This window comes from Pleurodeles waltl, chromosome 7 (assembly GCF_031143425.1).
Source record: "Pleurodeles waltl isolate 20211129_DDA chromosome 7, aPleWal1.hap1.20221129, whole genome shotgun sequence".
Lineage (NCBI taxonomy): Eukaryota > Metazoa > Chordata > Amphibia > Caudata > Salamandridae > Pleurodeles > Pleurodeles waltl.
In genome coordinates, this window is record NC_090446.1 from 1,417,059,154 (window position 1) to 1,417,080,303 (window position 21,150).

The 21,150-nt window shown below is 41.6% G+C and overlaps 1 protein-coding gene across 2 annotated transcripts in view; it reads left to right on the plus strand.

Moving 5' to 3' along the window:
• LOC138246422 (uncharacterized) overlaps nt 1-21,150 on the plus strand; it is a 274,958-nt gene that overhangs the window by 54,934 nt on the left and 198,874 nt on the right. For both annotated transcript variants that reach the window (XM_069201032.1, XM_069201033.1), the window contains exons 20-26: nt 3,670-4,262; nt 6,313-6,874; nt 7,597-7,796; nt 10,898-11,290; nt 12,359-12,645; nt 17,593-17,867; nt 18,170-18,762. In XM_069201032.1, coding sequence (XP_069057133.1) covers nt 3,670-4,262; nt 6,313-6,874; nt 7,597-7,796; nt 10,898-11,290; nt 12,359-12,645; nt 17,593-17,867; nt 18,170-18,762 — 2,903 coding nt within the window. The remainder of the gene's footprint in view (nt 1-3,669; nt 4,263-6,312; nt 6,875-7,596; nt 7,797-10,897; nt 11,291-12,358; nt 12,646-17,592; nt 17,868-18,169; nt 18,763-21,150) is intronic.

Consider the following 21,150-nt stretch of genomic DNA (forward strand, 5'->3'; position numbering starts at 1 on the left):
TCTGTATTTCCCCACAGGACAGTAGGTTGCACACATGCAAATGTGCTTGTTAAATCTTATATTCTCCACAGATATGAAATTGCCATCTATGTAGGTTGAACCATGTATTTCCTTCAAACAGTAATATTGTAAATATAGAACTCCATCATCAGCAGCTACTTTAAACAGACAAACAATGTCAGGGATGGCTGAACAGAATCCCAACAAACATGTCACCATAGAATTAGAGATGGTAACTGCGAGGAACATCCTGTGTGCCATCAAACAGACAGTGAGTGCAAAGCTCGAGTTATCTATAATATCACACAGACCCCGAGGTGAATAGAATCCTCCTATTTAAACTTAATCATCTTTAATTTTCACTCAGATCCCGAGGTGGAAAATATTCGCTTCATTCAAAGTTATTAATCTTTACATTTTTTTTAAAGAACTTTATTTTTGCATTTGTGGCACAGCACGTCAACACAGTGACGGGAATTAAACATGAAAGATGAGTAAAGAAAACAGACGTTACAACGTCACAGGTAGATGAGGCAGGTACATACAATGCTAGTCAATAATACATTATGAAGACACCCAATTGCATTTTCACATGTTTAAACATTGGTAACAATAAAGAGCTCTGGAGATTGTCAATAGGAAATTTAGAATTTTAATAGAAACTGAGTAAATCGTCTCCATCTTCACCCAGCTCCTCCCCATCAGGAGAGGGGGACGAGGAGAGCCCCCAGGGTTCATGAACCTAGCAAGGAGACCCATCCATACCCCAAGGTAATCTTCAACCTTATTATGCCTACAACATCTCAAGCGAGTCTCTTTAGCCAGTGCCTATTCAGCTACATCCACCACCCATTGCTCCACGCTCGACCCCCTCTGACCCATCCAAGTTATGGCTACCCACCTGTTACCCAAGAGTAGCAGTATGTGTAGGAATTTATAAGCCATCTTTTGGCCCTTTGGCCAGGGAACATCCCCAACAGGCACACCGTGGGTTCCATAACCACAGGTATCTGCACCACCCTGCTCATGAGTGTCAATTCTTGCAACCTGACTGCATGCACCTCTGGTCAATCCCATGGTAGATGTACAAATGTAGCCACCAGTACAGAACACCTGGGGAAGTCAAAAGGCTTACTAGGATCCATTCTATGAAGCATCATAGGTGCAGTGTAAAAAAGTAAAGTGGATAGGTTTGGACCTAGAGCTACTAGACACTGTCTTTACCAACGAACGCATTCTCAGCCACCAAACATCATCAAGCTGTACCTCGAGATCACCATTCCAAGCCTCCCGGGCCGTGAATGGGGTGCACAGATGATCTACAGTCATAGCTCTGTATAAAAGGGAAACAAGATGAAGACCCCCATCCAGCTCCAACAAGCCCTTAAAGGTCTGCTATGAGGCCAGTGCTGCCAGAAATGTATGCCAAAACTCCTGCAGAATGGTGGAAATATCGGCATAATAGAGGAACTGTTTAGGTCCTACCCGAAAAGTGATTATCTTTAATTGTATGTTATCTGTGCCCCATCTATTTCATTTCCTGCTGTTGTTATTAGCAGTTAAGGACAAACGGAGGCATTGGAGAGCCATTCACAGCATAGGAGCACCTACATCCACACCTGTCGTGTTTTACCCTCCACTTACAAAAACGTCATTTACTACCAGCCACCTACTCAACCCTCAGCATTTACCCTTCCCGCTCCACCTAAAATGGAATGAAACTGTGTCCTTCCTCTCACCCACACACCCTCAATTCAATGTATCCCTGCCCCACCCAAATACATTCAAATTATACCTGGTCTGCCACTTACCCTGACAATCCTCAATGTCTGCACCTCACACAGAGAGAGGTGTGTGTGCTTTATGCTCTACATTAGAGCAGAGAACAAGTGGTGCACTGAGACTCTCAGAGGAACCTGTCAGTGTTATCTGGAATTCCTTTAGTATGTAAGATTGTTTCCCACTTTTGTTACGTCGTGGCAGTGAAAAATAGATTTAGAATCTGCTAATAGCAATCTGTGAGATAGAATTATAGCTGGAGAGCTATCAATAAGAGGGTTATTTTCAAGTGAAGGGTTCCAAGTGATATCAAACAGGCAACAAGATTAAAGCTAGATTTGTCTATGATGTCACTTGGAACTAAGGTTGAAAACGCCACATTATTGACATCTACCCATTTACAATTTCATTTTGTGTGACCTCAGAAATCCTTTTACCCTGTGTGTTTGAATATGTGGATCTCCTACGTAGAAGTGGAGGATACATTAAAAGTCAAGAGCAAAATAGCGCACCTGCTAACTTTATTTCAAACATATCATATGCCCGGTTCCCCTTGCCAACACCTTCTCCCAGCTGTCTGTCAGAGCAAAGACCCAGCGTCACCCCGAAGGCCTGGTGACAGCAGCTGGTATCATGGTTGGAATGTCTAATAAGCGGGTCGCACTGACAGAGAAGTACATTTTGCATTCGAGCACACTTCCGGTGGGTCTGCCCATCCTTGAGAGAATCAGGGGGGGAGCCTGTTATCTGCCATTTCACCTCGTCTCCCATTTATGCGAAGCACTGGTTGAGGTTGTGGAATACTGTGGGAGCGAGTTATTTCCTTCGAGGTGTGTCAAAACAGTGAACAATCTTTTGTTTTTTCGCTGTTGTTTTGTCAAAACAGTGAATAAACAGACTCAGAATTAGCTATTAATTCTAATGGAATTGCTATCCACGCAAGCAACAAAAGGATTGCTCTTACGTTAATAAACTTTGCTGCAATGGTAACACTATGTTACTGTACGATTCCTTAAGTAAAGTACTAGTTGCTAAAACAAAATTCTTGCGCCCTCTGCAAAATGAAGGTCGACATAATTTCATAACTTTATCAATAGTTGCCAGAGAGAAATGTGTCCTAATATAATAAATCCAGAGCTAAGAATCTTTTACTTTGAACGGGGAAACCCTAGAGAAAAGCTTACTTTTTCATCAGGATACATCTGGAAAAGCATCCAGGAATCATATCAGTAATCATTATTTGATGATCTTAAAGAAGAAAAGGTTCAGCTCAGAGAAAAATAAAACTTTTACTGAAGTTGCTAAAGATATAGCTTGTGTTACATTAAGCGTGTCCATTCTTCTTGGTAAATAACAACACGATGTTTAAACCTGCGCGAACTTTTAATCTCGTGTACAAAAATGTAACCTTTAGAGATCTGCTTGTAGAGGATACATCCTTTTGATAGTAAAACATACAAATTTAGTTGCCATGCTGCTGAATCATGTTTTATCTTCTTGCACAGCAATGTAGGCAGTGAACAGTGATGTTCACGAGCAGAAGGAATCAGTGGATTGTCACATGATACATCTCCATTTTCAACGACTGCATTCTAATGCATGAGTACTACTAAGATATTTTATCACTAACACCTATGTTGAAAATATAGTTATTAATATTGTTATTATTATCATTAATACTCTTATTATTACTATTTTTGTTGTGAATAATGGTAGTTGTATTTTCTTTTTTCATTAGTATTTTTATTAGAACCTTTATTATGAAAAGTAGTTCTATTATTATTATGTTGGTTTAATTTTCTTTCTGTAAAATTGTGCAAAATATGACAAGTACTCACACAGCAATCAATTTCATTTATTATAAATTTAATGTCATTTTGATTTTCCCAGATATTACTTGTTCAAGTAATCAGAAGTATGAGTTATGTGGACCATCTTGCCCTGCTACCTGTGCCGGTGCCTCAAACCCCTGCCGCAGTCAGTGCAAGGAAGGATGTCAGTGTGAGAGCGGATTTGTTCTAAGTGGCACAGACTGTGTGCCGCAGAGTCAGTGCGGCTGCACAGAAAATGGCAAATACTACAGAGCAGGAGACACCTTCTGGAAAAAGGACAACTGCCAGACTTTGTGCCGGTGTGATGGCACCACCAGGACTGTCCAGTGTTCACGCTCATCTTGTGCCACTGGTGAGACTTGCACCACTGTCAAAGGCATCTATGGCTGCCACGTTCTTCCTGACGGTATCTGCCGAGCCTCAGGAGACCCTCACTACACTAGCTTTGATGGGAGAAGGTTTGATTTCCAGGGCACCTGCAAGTATGTCTTGTCTGAAGTCCAAGGTTCTAATGGATCTCTGCCCTTCTTCAGAGTGGAGGTGAAAAATGAACAATGGCAAGGCCTGCGGGTGGCTGTGACCAAGGAGGTCTTTGTTTCTGTGTATCAGACTCAGATATATCTCCAGAGTGGGAGACGTGGCACTGTTGAGGTAGGTCAAGAGTCCAAAGAGCATAGGGTGAACACATGCGCCCCTTGATCTGAGCAAGCCTTTCATTAGCATTTGCAAAAATAGCAGTTTTTGATTTTTAAGTAAACACGTATGAAAGAAACATATTAGCAGAGACCTGGCATACACTGAAATTCATCTGTAATTTGTTCAAATTCTGTTGTGGAATATCTAGAAAATCTTGCAGTTCTAAGATACTCTTTTGCATTCATTCTCTTACCAAACTGGCATACAGGATACAGAATGGTTCAAACAGCGCACAGTGAGATTGTTGCACTCTTGCAGCCCAACAACTTTTTATGTATGTATGTTTGTATGTATGTATGTATGTATAAATGTATGTAAGTAGTGGTAATTATATAACACAAATCACCATGTAGCAATGGAGCATTGCACATGTGAATGAAAGTTCAACATGCATTATTGGAATGGTTTATGAGATGCGGAATGAAGGAGAGTATCTAGGGGGCGAGATGATAATGCTCTGTGGAGAAATGCAGCCTTAGTTTAGTTCTGATTGGAAGTACAGTGGTTCTGCTGTCTATATGAATATTCTTCCAGATCCTTGATATATAGATTGAGAAGTCTTGCCTTATGTTTTTAATTCCCTTTATTACCTCGTTTCCTATCTAACGATGGCTCCTGGAGACAACTTTACTTTAAACAAACTCAGTACGAACCTCTTTAGATTTCAGATTTACTTGTAGGTTTAAGCGATGGCGCTCACATTATTTCACATTACATCAAAGAGTTCCAGTTATTCTAGTCTAATTCCAGCCTCATACTATTATAGATAACTAGAGTTTAGAACAAAGACTACATTTAAGTGGGAAGGTTATTCCAGAAGGTAGATTCATCTTTCAAAAAAAGCTACTGCATTGGAGGACTTCACAATGTGAGAATGAACATTCTAGTTCTTAGACTTATTTCTTAAGCTTTGTTTCATGTTTGAGGTAAGAATGGTTTGAATGGTTTCACTCTGGGACCAAATGAGTAGTCTATTCACAGGAGGTGACAGGTTGTTGGGTTCGTATTCCTAATAGGTAAATACTGGTTTTCCAGTGCAGACGAGGCTAGAGATATGATGCATGCAACCATCCTTTTACTTTGGGTGGGATTAATACTGCCACTATTATTTAAAGACTTAAGACTGGGCAACTGCAAGTTTTCATCACATTATATAGTTGTTCAGTGTGTGGTTAAAAACGTACATATTTCAACAATTATATTTTATGGTGAAGTTCTCAAGACTACTGCAGCTTTGTCTTAGAGTAGTAAGTTGGTTTGAGATTTATCAATTTCTCAGGGCCACTATCGATGTGTGGAGGAGTTAACGTATTATGTACTATTGAGTTTGTTAGAGTCAAACGTGCCACACAAATTGACAGAGTTTAGTTGTCCCACTCAAATGATATAAGTAATGTTAGCTGGAGCGAGCCTCTGTTTACTGCTAAATGTTATAAAGTTGTTGTTATTAGTGTAGTCTGGAAGCATGATAGGGAATATGTATGCTCAATGTTCTACATGATGTACTTTAAGATTAAGACTTCACTGTTTTACAGATGGCGGCCTAAAACATTTGCACTCCTGCCTTTTCTGGCAAGGATATCTGCCATCTAGAACATTCAAATCAAATCATCTTTCTTGTCATTCACAATAAACGAAATGCACAGCTGCAAGACAGATAAGTTCTTTAGAGGGCTCAGATTCATGGAACCCCTTACCTCCCTGAGGCATCCGAAGAAGCTGCAGAATTCACAATTTTAAAATTCTCTCCCCAACATGTGGGGACATGCTCACTTCAGAATACTTTCAGCCCTGGAACACACTCTCTCGCTCTTCATGTCCAACATATCTCTGTCTGTATGAAGTCAGTTAATTGAATCCCACCATACACTGAAAAATCCTTGCTATTCCCACCTAGAGTTAAAGATTATTTAATAGGCTTTGTGTCATTATGTTGATTTACTTTGTGGCCAGGGCAATTCGTTTACTTAATAACAAAACTTTTTATTATGACTTTCTCCTCCAGATAAATGGAATCATTCAGACTCTGCCTGTAAATATCAACAGTGGAAGAATCATCATTTTTAAAAGTGGGGCCTACACAGTACTAAGAACAGACTTTGGCCTGACAGTCAACTATGACATGGTCTACAGCGTCTTCGTTACACTTCCTGATCGATTCCAGGGCCAAACCAGTGGTCTGTGTGGGAACTTCAACGGGTTGGTGTCCGATGACTTCACTACCCGAATTGGGTCTGTCGTTACCAATGCCTTCACCTTTGGTAGCAGCTGGGTTTCTGAAGGCAGCACCAGCTGTGACCAAGGCTGCTCAGGTGACTGCCCAGTCTGCAGTGCAGACAAGATCATGGCCTCCAAGCGAGCCTGTTGGATCATCCAAGATCCCAGGGGGCCCTTCTCGTCCTGTCACTCAATGATCAACCCCGCTCACTACTATTCTGACTGCGTTTACGACCACTGCCTGACTGAAGGGAACAGCACGGTCCTGTGCCATGCCATTCAGACCTATACAGCCACCTGCCAGGCTGCCAATGTGACCATCGCCACCTGGAGGAACAGCTCCTTCTGTGGTGAGTAAACGATTTTATAATATGAATGAAGGGGATTAATTATGAAAGTTAGTATGTTGAACCGAAAATATTTTTAGAGCAATTTGAGACCTATGTATATAGCAACCCCTACTATTGTAGTTAACTGGTAGGAACAAAATGTCCTATTGCTGATGATTCCTAGCCATAGCATTATCAGCACATGCTTATCAGCATGAAGCACTTCCTACACATTAGTGTGGTCTACCGTAAGACACAATGCTGCTAAAGAAATTGTCCGGTATTCATTATACATTATATGATGATCTTGTAGTGGAGTAATGGAACCAACCATATGAGTTATAAGATGATTGCATTATGTGGTTAGGTAAAGTCTTAATTAGTAAATTGAATAGTTTACATTTGCCACCTTTCACATGGTAGCCACCATCATAAAATACATGAATAGAACCGGGTCCATTTTTACTCTTTGTTTATTGACAACTCCACCTTAAATTGTGTCTTTGTTACCTATTTAATGGCCCCATATAAAATCTTCCTTAAGCTACAATGCGCTCTTAACACCTGAGATGGATGGCAAGGTTTGGATTCATCCTTTCAAAGTGATTAAACTTGAACAATCATGATAGTGCATCTGCTGGCATGCAGATTATGAAAAGTGATATGTCCAAGATTGTTGCATTTCATGATTAATAGGTGTGGTAATACGTCAGCAATATTATTATTTCTTTTGGTATTTGCAGTCATGGAGTGCCCTGTCAACAGTCACTATGAAGTTTGCCACAGGAGGTGTCAAGACTCATGCATCGCCCCCTCTTTGCTCCCACACTGTGATGCCACATGCTCTGAGGGCTGCTTCTGTGATGATGGGTACCAGAGAAGTGGGGACACCTGCTTAAAAGCGGAACAGTGCGGTTGTGAGCTTGAGGGGATGTACTACAACGTGAGTGTAACTTGCTTATTCAACTGTCTTGTTAGAAATGGGGTCTTTTGTTGGCATTGGTTTGCACCCTGTCCAAGTAGGGACCCTCACTCTAGACAGGGTAATGGAGCCACACACCTAAGATAACTCCTGCTCACCCCAATTGGTAGCTTGGCTCAAGCAGTCAGGCTTTTCTCATAGGCAATGTGTAAAGTATTCCTACACACACACACAGTAACACAGTGTAAAAAAAGTACTCTACACCAGAAGAACAAGACCAAAGTGACAAAAATCCCAAAATAAACAATTAAAGATACTTATTTTCAAAGATTAAATCTTTGTATACCGCTTAGAAACACAATAGCTCCAACTGGCGCTACAGAACATGTTGACGGAGTCATTTCCAACAGTCCGACGCCACTCGCAAGGGATGTCGGGCTGGTCACAGAGTCGCACAGACCCCGAGTACAGTACCTTAGATGACAATGAGGAACCGAAGGCGTTGCACGGAGTCGGGGAGGTGAGGTGTTACTGGAGCTGGTGCAGCATTGGTTCCTTACTGCCACAAGGGAGGTGAGGCATCGGTTCCTTACTGCTAGGCAGGGGAGGTGAGGTGTTGGTTCCTTACAGTTGGAGGGGAGGTGATGCAGCGTTGGCAGCGAGGTGTCAGTTCCTTTCAACAAGGCAAGGTTGACGAATCCAGCTGGTAAAGACACGAGGCGTCAACTTTGAATCACAACTCAGAACCACACGTGCTGCATGGATTTGGAGCCGGGTGCCACAAATGTCGGTGACACAGCACTCTGGACTTCAGAGGTGCTGCGGTGGTGTCGGGCTTCACAGTCATTGCACTCAGCGGGGACCAAGGCTCCAGTGCATACAGTGGTGCTGGTTCTGAAGTTGTTCTGGAGTTGATGTGCTTGGTTTCTTCTTGGTTGCACCAGAACTTACTCCCAGTCGCCCAGGAACTGGATGTGGAACTTCTTGGCAAGTCAGGACTCTCAGCAAGGGAGCCCAGGTGCTGGCAGATGAAGCCTTTGATGTTCCAGAGACTTCTTAACAGGAGGCAAGCTCAGAAGCAGGATATAGAAGGCAAAGTCCAGTCCTTTCACTTCCAGGGCACAAGCAGCAGGCCAGCACAGCAAAAGGCAGAGAGGCAGGCCCTTCTACAAAAACATCTCTTCTTTCTGGTAGAATGTCCTCAGTCCAGAAGGATTCTAACTATGTGGGGTCAGAGTTCCAGTACTTTTACCCATTTATGTCTTTGAAGTAGGCAAACTTCACATAGGAGTCTTTGTAGTGCACAAGACCCTGCCCTTCTGTACCCTTGCCCCAGACACACCCCAGGTGGTTAGAGACTGCTCTGTGTGAGGACAGGCACAGTCCTATTCAGCTGCAAGTGTCAGCTCCTCCCACCACTCTAGCTCAGGAAGACCCATAAGCCCTGTGATGGCCCATCAGGATATGCAAGGCAAACCTCAGCTCCCTTTGTGTGACTGTCTAGAATGAATTCACAAACGACCCCACAGTTATTCTGACCCAGACATGTATTCAGTGGACAGGCAGAGGTACAGAAGTGTTAAGCAAGAGAATGCCCATTTTCTAAAAGTGACATTTTCCAACTAACAATTCAAAAACCAACTTCACTAAAAAATGTATCTTTAAATTGTGAGTTCAGAGACCCCAAACTCCACATCTCTATCTGCTCCCAATGGAAAATTACACTTAACAGATATTTTATGGCAATCCCTATGTTACCCTATGGTAGAGATAGGCTTTGCAATAGTGAATACCAAAATTAGCGGTATTTCACAACCAGGACATGTAGAAGACACCATTCCATGTCCTACCTTTTATTAAATACCCTGTACCCTACTCATGGGGCTACCTTGGGCCTACCTCAGGGGTAACCTACAGGTAACAAAAGGGAAGGTTTCGGTCTGGCAAGTGGGTGCACTTGCTAGGTCGAGATGGCAGTTTTAAAAATGCAAACACTGCAGTGGCAGGTCCAAGACATGTAATCATGGCCACGCATGTGGGTGGCACAATCAGTGCTGCAGGCTCACTAGTAGCATGTGGTTTACAGGCCCGAGGCACACATAGCACACTTTACTAGGGGCTTACTAGTAAATCAAATATGCCAATCATGGATAAAGTAATTGCTAATACATTTTAGACAGAGAGAATATGCACCTTAGCACTGGTTAGCAGTGGTAAAGTGCCCAGAGTACTAAAGCCAAAAAACACAGGTCAGAAAAAATAGAATAGAAGGCAGAAGGTTTTGGGATAACTCTGCAAAAAGGGCCTGGTCGAACAAGTCTCCTCACAGATAAGTATGATTTCTTGAGTCAGATAAGCTGAATGCTAGCTTTCCTGTTTCTCTCCCCTTGAACCTCAATCAACACATCTTAGACAGAACCCATGACATGAAAACATGGTTTCATTTGATACCATTTGGAGTGGTACATTTCATGTTCTCAGGGCATCGTTCTTAATTCACCATTAGGCCTTGTGTGTCCATTTTCACAGGCACATAGATGTATATTTCTATTCATTTATTCATCTGTTACTAAACCAACTTCTGCCATTCTGCCCACCTTTATTCATACTCATTATCCATTAAAGAATTCTACAACTGTACCATTTGCTGATAAAAATAATAACCCACTGATCAAACTTCATTTTAGTTAGTAATAAAGATACTTTAACATTACAAAATACATTCTTCTGGAGACTGGGTGACATTCAAGAAAGGATGTCATCTGCACCTTTTTCAACGTCCTATATTAGAAGGCTTACTTGCAATCAGGAGTAAATTGTGTGTGTCATAGAGCAATTACATTATGTGGAAAATCAATGTTTATTCTTTCCATTTTATGTTTTCCTCCTGTGTTCCTTATGTCTACCTTTTCCTATTCTGTCCTACTCACTGTGTTAATCTGCCCCTGATGTACGTTTTATTCTTATAACCTTTCATAGCCTCGACATATTTTCTACACTCACCTGTTTGCCTATTTCACCTATGCATGCCCTGATCCCTCTATCCATTCTTTTAACTATGGATGTAAAATTCCTCTTCCTTAGCTATTCAGTCTGTTTTTGACTCTTTCAATGTCTCTCAGGTTGGAGAATATATCTGGCTGTCTGACTGCTCAAAGAGGTGCCGCTGTGACTCCACTGGTAATTTCCGCTGTACTAGGAGCAGTTGTGCCCAGGGACAGGAATGTGTAGTGAAGAACGGGAAACTAGGATGCCAGTCGCCCTGGGCAATTTGCACAGTGACGGGAGACCCACACTACCACACCTTTGATGGCACTGTAGCCAACTTCATGGGAACCTGTGCCTATGAGATCAGCCAAGGCTTTGATTCTTCCTCAGGATTCTCCTACCGTGTGGTGGCAGAAAATAGACGCTACCTGAACCCCAGAGTTTCTTTTGTGTACCGCGTCACCATCTTGCTAAACAGCACTGATGGTAACATCAAGCTGGTCTTTGAACAAGGAAAAGTACCACTGGTAAGTTGTCTGTTTTTCAGTTTGATGAATATGTATTAATTTTTGAATTCTCGCATTCCAGACTGACCACGTCAGTATGATTCACTGTTCCAAGAGCCCTTCCTCAATTCATATGTTTTATCTTATTGTCCATGGGAGTCCAGGAATCCAGCTGAAAATCAATACAGAAAAATATGCACAACAGTTCTGGGCAAAGTAAAAGCAAGTGACAGCAGATGAGCACCTTGTGATTTATTTTAACAATTCTTGAGTTGTTGGACATCTTAAGATAGCATGTCAGCCCCAGACTATGGAAAGTTCAAATCTAGTTCACCGCTGCCTCATCATCTTCAGTCTATCCTTTCACTCCATCACTTAGAAACAACTTAACAAAGAGAATGCGTAGCAGATTGAAATCTTACTGAGTGAAAGATGCTTCATTTACCAATCACTGTCTTCTCTCCAGTCCAATATGTGACCAGAGTCCCACTGGTTAAATGTTTAATGGCTTTGATTTTAAGGGCTTAAAATGCTTCATGACTCTGGTCGTTATTTGGACCTTTGTTGAAAACGGATCTCAGCTAAAAATTTGTAGATGACCTGCCCGTCCTATTTAAAGCAAAAACACATGCATACCCTTTAGATAGGGAGGATGAGATGTCTGCCAAATTTTGGCAGTGTCCAGCATTTGCCAAACACTAAACAACCCCGTCTTCAGGTAGATTTTGACTTTTTGTTTTTCAGTGGTGAGTTCTCTGCTTATAGACATTGATACTTATTATATATGACGTTCTATACCTTCTTGTTATGGTGATTGATCTAGGTTCAGCTATCAACATACAGGTGGGTTGTTTGCAGAGGTTAGGGTCTTAGGTTTGGTACCAGATATTCCTGGTGTCGAGTTTGTCTCATTGTTTCTTTGTTCCTCATTTTAACTCTCAGATGTAAACTCTAGATAAATGGATTTATCAGTAAATACTGGTTGTGAAACTATATTATTGATTTGTTGAGGCTCTGATTTAGATTATTGGAGCAATGATGTTTATTTATCAAGAGATTCTTGTAATGACTTCCGTCTCTGTCTTTCAGATCAATGGAGTTAAGACCCGGCTCCCAGCCATGCTAGGATCCCTTGTAAATGTCACAGCAACTAAGAGCATTATCTCTGTGAATACAGCCCATATGGTTCATATCCAGTACAATGGTGTCAACACAGTGACTGTGAAGGTTGGGCCCCAGTACAAGAATCAATTGCGTGGGATGTGTGGCAACTACAACGGAAATCCCAAAGATGACAAGGCAAAGCCCGACGGAATACTTGCACGAAACGATGCAGAGTTTGGGAACTCATGGAAATCAGATATCAGTTCTGCAGCGTAAGTAATTCTGAATCTCGCTACTTAAATAAAAATCAACAGCATATGTACAGCATGCTAAATACTGAGGAAAAGTCTTTTAGAGTTGCAGGAACCGGGTGTCTAATCTGTGATCAGAACACTATTTGGAGCACCCTGCCTACTTGCCTTAGTAATCTGATCATCCTACAGAACATGATTGGCCATAATCAAGACATGTTGTAAAGGGCCAGCAGACTGGAACCTATTTAATAGCAGTTCCTTTTTTTTGTTAATAAACATCATGAGTGTTCATCTGGTTTTAAAATATTAGGGTAGAAACACTGCTACCTTTTTAATTGTTGGGTTTCACGTTGTAGCTTCAAAGTATATTTAGTGTGCAAAAACAAACGATAGGCAAATTCCAAAGGGGTAAAAAAACAGACAGAACAAAATATAATAAAGAGTTTTTTAAATATTCAGCATTTAAAAAAGACAAATAATTGATTTGTATTTTGCTGATCTTTAGTATTGTATTGAATTGTTTGTTTTTATTAGTTTGTTTATGTTTCATGATATTCGGTTGTTCAGAATCTGGTGATTCCAATGAAAATTATAGTAATTTGGGAAAAACGATAATTTAGCCAAAGCACTATATTTAGGCTCAACATCTCAGAATATTAAATGTTCTATAACTGTAATATATTTATGAGTAAGCATTAATCAGATACATTTATCATGTTGCTGTTTCACATACTAAAGTGGTGTTCTATACCTTGTCAGTGGCACTTCTGACATTCTTTGTGAAATATGGTGGATCTCTCTCAGAGTGAAAGTAGAGTTATGTAACGGAATTACAACCATTTCTAACTATCCTACAGGAACTTTGAGGCTTGTTGGTGGTAATAGTTTTTGTCATGTTTACATCCCTTTTCCTCAACCAAAGGGACCAGTCAGCCCCTTCTACGAAATGTGGCCATTGCATTTGGGCTCAGAAAAGTAGGATGTTCAACATACTCAGCTATTACTTGATTGTTTGAAATTTGGGATCAGAACCATTAAAGATTTAACAATATCAAACCTTTCTCCACTATAAAAGAATCCCTTGGAACCAACCGATTTCTCATGTTACAGTGGGTTATCCAGTTGCGGCTGGCTGCGTGCTGAAGGGGCAGGGCGACACGCAGGGGGAGGGGAAAATAAACATTAAATTACAAAAAGAAAAATGTACCTGCCTTGCTGCCACGCTCCTTCTTCCTGGTCACTGGAGGCACAAACTCCCAGCCTGCCCTGCGGCCAATCCTGACACTGCTCAAAGCAGGTTTAGTATTGGCTGGGAGCACCCAGAGCACTCCCAGACACAGTGTGCATGTGTGTTTGGCTGGCCCGAGACGGAGGCCAAAACATGCATGCGCAATGAGGGGGAGTGCTGCGCACTATGTTGCCTAACATTTAACCATAGTATATTTGAATATGTTGGAATTATGGTTTTGAGTCCATGGGACAACAAAGTGCAGGACACGATGAGCTATGTATGCAGGAGAACCCATACAACGATATGGGACTTTGAGGATGCTGAAAACCTACATCTCTGAGGCTAACATCTGTGTGTGGTGGCAACAACAATAAAATGGAGCATTAGTATCTTTGTATCTGAGAAGAGGAGACATTTTGAAAGAGAATAAGATAGTCCGACATATAAAAGCCATGAAAATTGTCTGAACGAATTTCCATGTGCCGTGGCTAAAGACCATTACCCTTCACACAGAAATTGTGCATATAAACAAATAATGTAGCTTTTCTTATGATGGTGTCTTTTCCTCAGTCAGAAAGACTCCATCAGAAAGTCTTCAGAAACAGAGCTCTTAACACCACAAATTTAGAGACAGACTTGAAATTTCAACATTTTCAATCTTCTCATGCAATTATATGTAACAATGGCGACTCTAGCCCCATTCAGCGTTCTCAATGAATTATCACGATTAGCTTTGAAACATCTTGTAACAAGGAGTTCCATATAGTAGAATGCAATTTCCACTGACAAAGTGATACCTCTATTTCAGCAGAAAGAAAATGCTCCATTTTGCCTGTGTGCCAGAGCTGAGGAAGTTATATTAGCCAGGGGCCTTACAATTGAACACAAGAAAAGCGATTTGCTGCAAAAGAAACCATAGAACTATATGTGAGAGTGAGAACATTGAAAAACGTCATAGTTTGAGCCCAAACGTTTCTGGGGCTAATAATGGTTATGGTCTCCGAGCTCACAATTTAAAAATGCATCTTTTAGAAAAGTTGATTTCACGATTGTGTGTTTGAAAATGCCACTTTTAGAAAGTGAGCATTTTCTTGCTTAAACAATTTATTTGACTCTGCCTGTTTGTGGATTCCCTGTCTGGGTCAGTTTGACAGTTGGGCTGATGGCATCTCTCACTAGATTGTGACAAAAAGGGAGCTCGGGTGTATTCTGCATTTCTTGATGAGCGATCTGTGCTAGGAAGGAGGGGAGGAGTGGTCACTCACACCTGAAAGGGCTGTGCCTGCCCTTACACAATACAGTCTTTAACCCCCTGGTGTGTGTCTGGGGCCTGTCCAAGACAAGGTAGGATTTCACAAACAAGAAAGACTTTTCTTTGAAGTAAGCCTACTTCAAAGGGCAAAATGGGTATAAGAAGGGCACTCAAAACCACAGACTTTAGAACACTTCTGGAAACCAAGAGGAACCTCAGCCTGGAGAAGAGCTGAAGAGTTGAGGAAGAAGAGCTGCCCTGCCCGTGACTGTGCTTTCTGGAGGTATCCTGCAGTTGCTGCTTCTGCCTGTGCTAGAGGACAAAGACTGGACTTTGTGTGCCTCCTTTATTGTGAAGAATTCTCCAAGGGCTTGATTCACAGCTTGCCTCCTGGTGTTTGAAGTCTCAGGGACAGCAAAGACTTCTCTCTGCCAGCCCCTGGAGCCTCTGCTGAGACTCCTTCTCTGCCAAGTGGTGCCCATCCAGTTCCTGGGGCCCTGGAAGGAGAAGCTTGTAGGACAAGAGTGAGAAATCCACGCACAGACCACCGGGCGGGGAAAAGATAGACGCAACTCCGAGACGCGACTGAAAAACAACGTGCCGCTGGCTTCGTGGTTGAAAATCATCGCTCTCCTGCCCTGCGTGGTTTTCGGACCATCATGCGGCAGGATTTCAGACGCAAACATCGCTGGGCATGTAAAAATGACGCATGGCCTGCCTGGTCCCGAGAGTGTGGTTCGAATCGATGCATCACTCTCCTGCGGAGAGAAGAAACGACGCACACCGACTCGACTGAAGGAGAAACAACACGCGGTCTCGCTCGTGAGTGATATTGACGCATCACAAGCCCTTTTTGACGCACACTCGCCCATGCAGGGTTATTTTTTACGCACCCAGGTACATTTCCATGCTAACAACATTAGCGTTGTGTTTAAAATTACATGAAGACTCTTTTGGTTTTTTAATTGATGACTTGTGTATTGTGCATTTTTGTCATTTGGTCTTGTTTTGTTTAGATAAATATTTTCTATTTTTCTAAACCTGTGTTGTGTCATTTTGTAGTGCTTTCATTGAGTTACTGTGTGTGTTGGTACAAATACTTTACACCTAGCACTCTGAAGTTAAGCCTGCCTTCTCGTGCCAAGCTACCAAGGGGGTGAGTGGGGATTAGCTGAGGGTGATTCTCTTTTACCCTGACTAGAGTGAGGGTCCTTGCTTGGACAGGGGGTAACCTGACTGCCAACCAAAGACCCCATTTCTAACACATCTTCTTCTGCATTTCCAGTCATGTAAGTCATTTAAAGTGTTGTGAGGCACGCAAGGCCAGTATAACACCTCACTGGGTTTTTAAATGCCATTTCATTGACTCTAACCAACATGTATGCCCCACCCTGCTAGCAAAAACGTTCCTTGAAAAAGATTTGGGTGATCATAATATAGGCCTCAACAGACTGATGGATCCTGGTAGAGGATCTTAATGAGGTAGTGGGAAAGGTGCTACATATGCATGTCACAGACCTTGTCAAATGTATAGGTGTTGGTTACTTGAGGTGTTATTTTCACCCCAAGAGGAGGAAAGTCACCTTTTATCTAAGTGCACACAGGTACTTCTCTATGGCTTGATGCCAATTACACTGAGGGGGCCAACATCTTTGTGTGTGATTATTGAGCCATATAACTGTAGTAAGCTATGTTGTGGTACATAATCAAACAATTGAAAGTACCTACTTCTGGAATGCTAATGCATTGTTTGTGTATATCTGAAACTTCCAATGTACAAAATAGATATGGCATAGTGCCCTTAGGCAAGAGCACTCAGTCTCCAGGCTACCAAGAAGCTGACTTCCTCGTCGCAGGTTCCTTTTATTTGAGAGGGGAAAATTAATTATTGATGGTGGACATCATCTTATCGTAATAGGAGGTGAGAGAGGTAACTTCTTGAACTTTGGAAGTGAGTGAGTAATATCTTGAAAGATGTGGAGCAAGATAAAGAGGTTTGATATAACTCACCTAATAGCTGAATGTATTGAGGCTGTTCAATGGCTAATACCTTGGGAAAAAAGAGAGAACGTGGAATTAGGAACTTCCACATGGTGCCCTGTTCCTCAGCAAATGCACAAATCAGTGTCCACTTTTCTGAATTAGAACTCACTCACTACCGGAAAGCTGCAATATTCCATTTTCAAAGAAACAGTTTGAAAGTAAAATACATTTTCAGTGTTTGAAAAACACAGGAAGGCTCTCTTCCTTAGGTGTAGGAGCATGTTCTCCTTATGTGTCTCTAAACAGGGTGTTTTACAGGAGTAAAGGAGGAAGGAACTATGTAGAATCAACTGCACAGGGTGGTGAAAACGAAAGGGTGTAACACGCCACTATGCACCTCATAGCTTAATTAGCAGAGAATTCACCATCTCTTTCACTACACCTAGTACAGAGTGAGGATCGGTTTACAAATTAGTAACATTGTATTTTCTCCTCACAGGTGTGTGGATGACACAGGTGTGATCAGCCCTAATGACACGTGCACTAATCTGGGAGCCATCGAGGGGCTGTGCAGGATAATCACCCGCCCATCAGGCCCCTTCGATGAGTGCCAGTGGTACGAGGATGCTGAACCATTTGTGGCCTCTTGTGTGTATGATCTCTGCTACTACGGCACCAACAAAGGGATGCTTTGCACGGCTGTCCAGGCCTACGAGGAGATCTGTAACCTTCACAGCTTGGTGATTCCAGACTGGAGGTCAGAGCTGCAATGTGGTGAGTAAACCATCCTCCTCCGCTGCAGTTGAGGATTTAGGCTGCCCCGTTACATTAATTAATTTCACATTGATAGCATGAACAAACATTTATAAAGATATTTAATTTGTGTTTCTCAGAAGCTTTTGAATTTAAGTCAAACTATGACTTTAAAATCCTAATATTCCCAGGCAGAGTGTTTACATAATATGCAGTGAAGTGCTTAATTCAGCAGCAAGCAATATAGTGTTCATAACTTATTCCTCATGCAGCTTCAAACCCGCTAACATGCAATTGCTGTTTACTTGTTTTGTTCTTCACAGATGACAACTGCCCCGAGAACACTCACTATGAATTGTTTGGCACTGGCTGCCCAACCACCTGTAGCAACCTTCATCAGAGTGCCACATGCACAGCAGAGAGCGTGGACGGATGCTTCTGTGATGAAGGGTTTGCTCTTCACTCTGGACTCTGTGTGCCAGAAAGTCACTGCGGCTGCACCATGGATGGTGTCTACTACAACCAGGGAGATGAGGTCATCCTAACAGATACCTGCAGCCAGAAATGCACCTGCATCGCACAACAGATGGTGTGTGAAGCCCACACGTGTGCTGCCCTAGAAGAATGTAAGGTCATGAATGGAATCAGAAAGTGCTATCCTTCAGAAAGTGGAATCTGCTGGGCGTCTGGAGATCCTCACTACCGCACCTTTGATGGTGTCACCTTTGACTATCAGGGAACTTGCAAGTACACTCTCAGCAAGTCTACCGCTCACACTGGCAGTCTCATAGACTTCAGTGTCATTGTACAGAACGAGCACCGTTCCTCACCAGTGGTGGCCTGGACACGAAGAGTGGAAGTAAATGTCTATGGGGAGGAGATTTCCATAGCAAGTGGAGAATATGGCAGAATTCAGGTAAGAGAGCTTATTTAATGACTTGTTCTTTTCAACTAAAGAAAAGTACTACACTTACTAACCAATAAGATGCCTTTAAACAACACTGAGAAACCATTAAATCCAGTGAGTAAATGCTATATGTGAAAAAAGAGAGGACATTTTACAAAGATTTATAATCATCTTGTTAGCCTTGTACCAGTTGCTGCCCTTATGAACAGTGATTTGCATCATCAGTTCTACAGCTGAGTGCACACAGAACAGAGATAAGACGTAACCTCAGTGCCATAGGTGCAATATGAGCAGTAAAATGCAACCACTCTTACAAATGTGTGCACACAGAACAGAGTTTACAGAGAACTCCATTGCCACAGGTGTCGTATGAGCAGTAAAAACCATTATCAATTCTACATTTGTGTGCAGATAAAACAGGGGTTGCACAAAACCTCCATGCCATAGGTGCAGTTTGAGCAGTGGAAGGCATCATCAATTCTACAATTGTGGGCTCACAGAACAGAGATTACACAGACCTCAGTGCCATAGATGCAGTACGAGCAGTAAAATGCATCATAAATTCTACATTTGTGTGCACACAGAACAGAGATTACAGAGAACCTCAGGGCCATAGCCGTGCACAGGAGTGCTACATAACTAGTCCACACATTTTACAAGCATGCATATACTGTGTTATGCACTGTTTTTCCCATCCCATATGATCACAAAGGTGAAAACATTGTGGCACAAAAACTACACGGTATCCGTATGTGCAATCCATTAATTACATCCAAGAAAGTCATCAAACCACATTACCGTTTCCGAGGCCTTTGGTAGAGAAAGAGTGTAAAAACAGGTAGACACAGCTGAATACCTCAGTGTTTGGTGTGTCCATTTTCATAGCAAAGCCTCATTCAGACCTACCTATAGATACATTCCATAATCATTGAATGTCACTGTTGTTTTTCATCTACCTGTGCCTGTGAAGGTTCAAATTAGCAGTATTAAACTATCAGCCTCTAACGATGGGTGGGTGTAGTCAAATGAACGGGTGCCACTCTATTTTAATGCCACAGTGGTTAGTAGGCATGCTCATGGCATGCAGTGACACACAAAATGACAACATGGAAAGGGGAGGTGTTGATCTTCAAATGTAAATAGATGAATCAATGTGTATTTTACCCATATCTCTCGTTCCTCTTTTTGGATTTTTATCAATTTGATTTATTTCAAATTGATTTATCCTGTGTTTTTATAAATTGGAGTGAGATTTTTATTCTATTGCGTTTTCAACTTTTTAAACTGTTTTGCATATTTTCTTAAGTTAAGCTTACCAGATCTGTGCATGTATAGCAGCAGTTGAGCGTATATTTAAATTACTGAAACTATTACTGGACCTAACAAAAATAGTGACATTATTACTTGTGGTGGACTACTTAGAAGCCAAACTAATACTCCATTTTCCCACAGAGGGCATTTAGAATACATTAGTCCAAGATACTGAATAACCCTTTCCTTTGGTATATATATATCATTTGGAGGATACAGCCTCAGTGTTCTCACATGCCCATAACAAGAGCCCAAGTGCTGTAGCCTAAGTGCTGTAGCAGCCTAAGTGCTTTTGCAGCATACCTTTACATGCCTTTCTACCTGTCTCATCACTTTTTGGACACTGAGCTCAACGTCCATAAGCTAGATAGAGCAAAATAATTGTTTGTGCTTAACAAAATATTGGTAGATAAACATAGAGATGAAAAAGTGATGTTTCACAATGGTCCATGGAAAATGTCACAAAAAGTAAAGAAAACACAATCAAAGAAAACATTGTTAAAAAAGATGAACATCAGGCTATAAGAGAGGAACTGAGGAATTCAAATGTGATTAGTTTAGTAGAGTCAAGAGAGTGGAACTATAAGGAAATCTAAAAGAATTGTAATAATGTGGAACCTCAATAAAAGAAACACGGACAACTGTCAAGTTTCTTAGGCAAAGGTTTATACATGAATTCATGGGGACAAGCGCTTGACAGCTGCATTCCGATTTGCAGAAAAACACCCACTTGATCTTTTTATTCAGAAAACCACAAAAGGCGTGAAAATGCATGTCCAATCATGATACAGAGATAATGATTACTGAATCATTATAACCAAATACATGGCACCATGTTGATCTAAAAGTAGAAAAACTACAAAATCATCAAAATATCGAGCCAATCAAAATGAAATGGCAACTTGTGCAAGAAGGGGATACAGAAGTAGTTTGCATGGCCCATAGTGGGGGCTTAGTATATGCATAGTTTTGATGATTCTGCACAATTCCTACCTAATCAGGTGTAGGTCCTAAGGTCTTTGGCTATATATGATCATATATATTTCTAACTATTGCTGTTTCAGGGCAGGCGAGGTGATGCATACC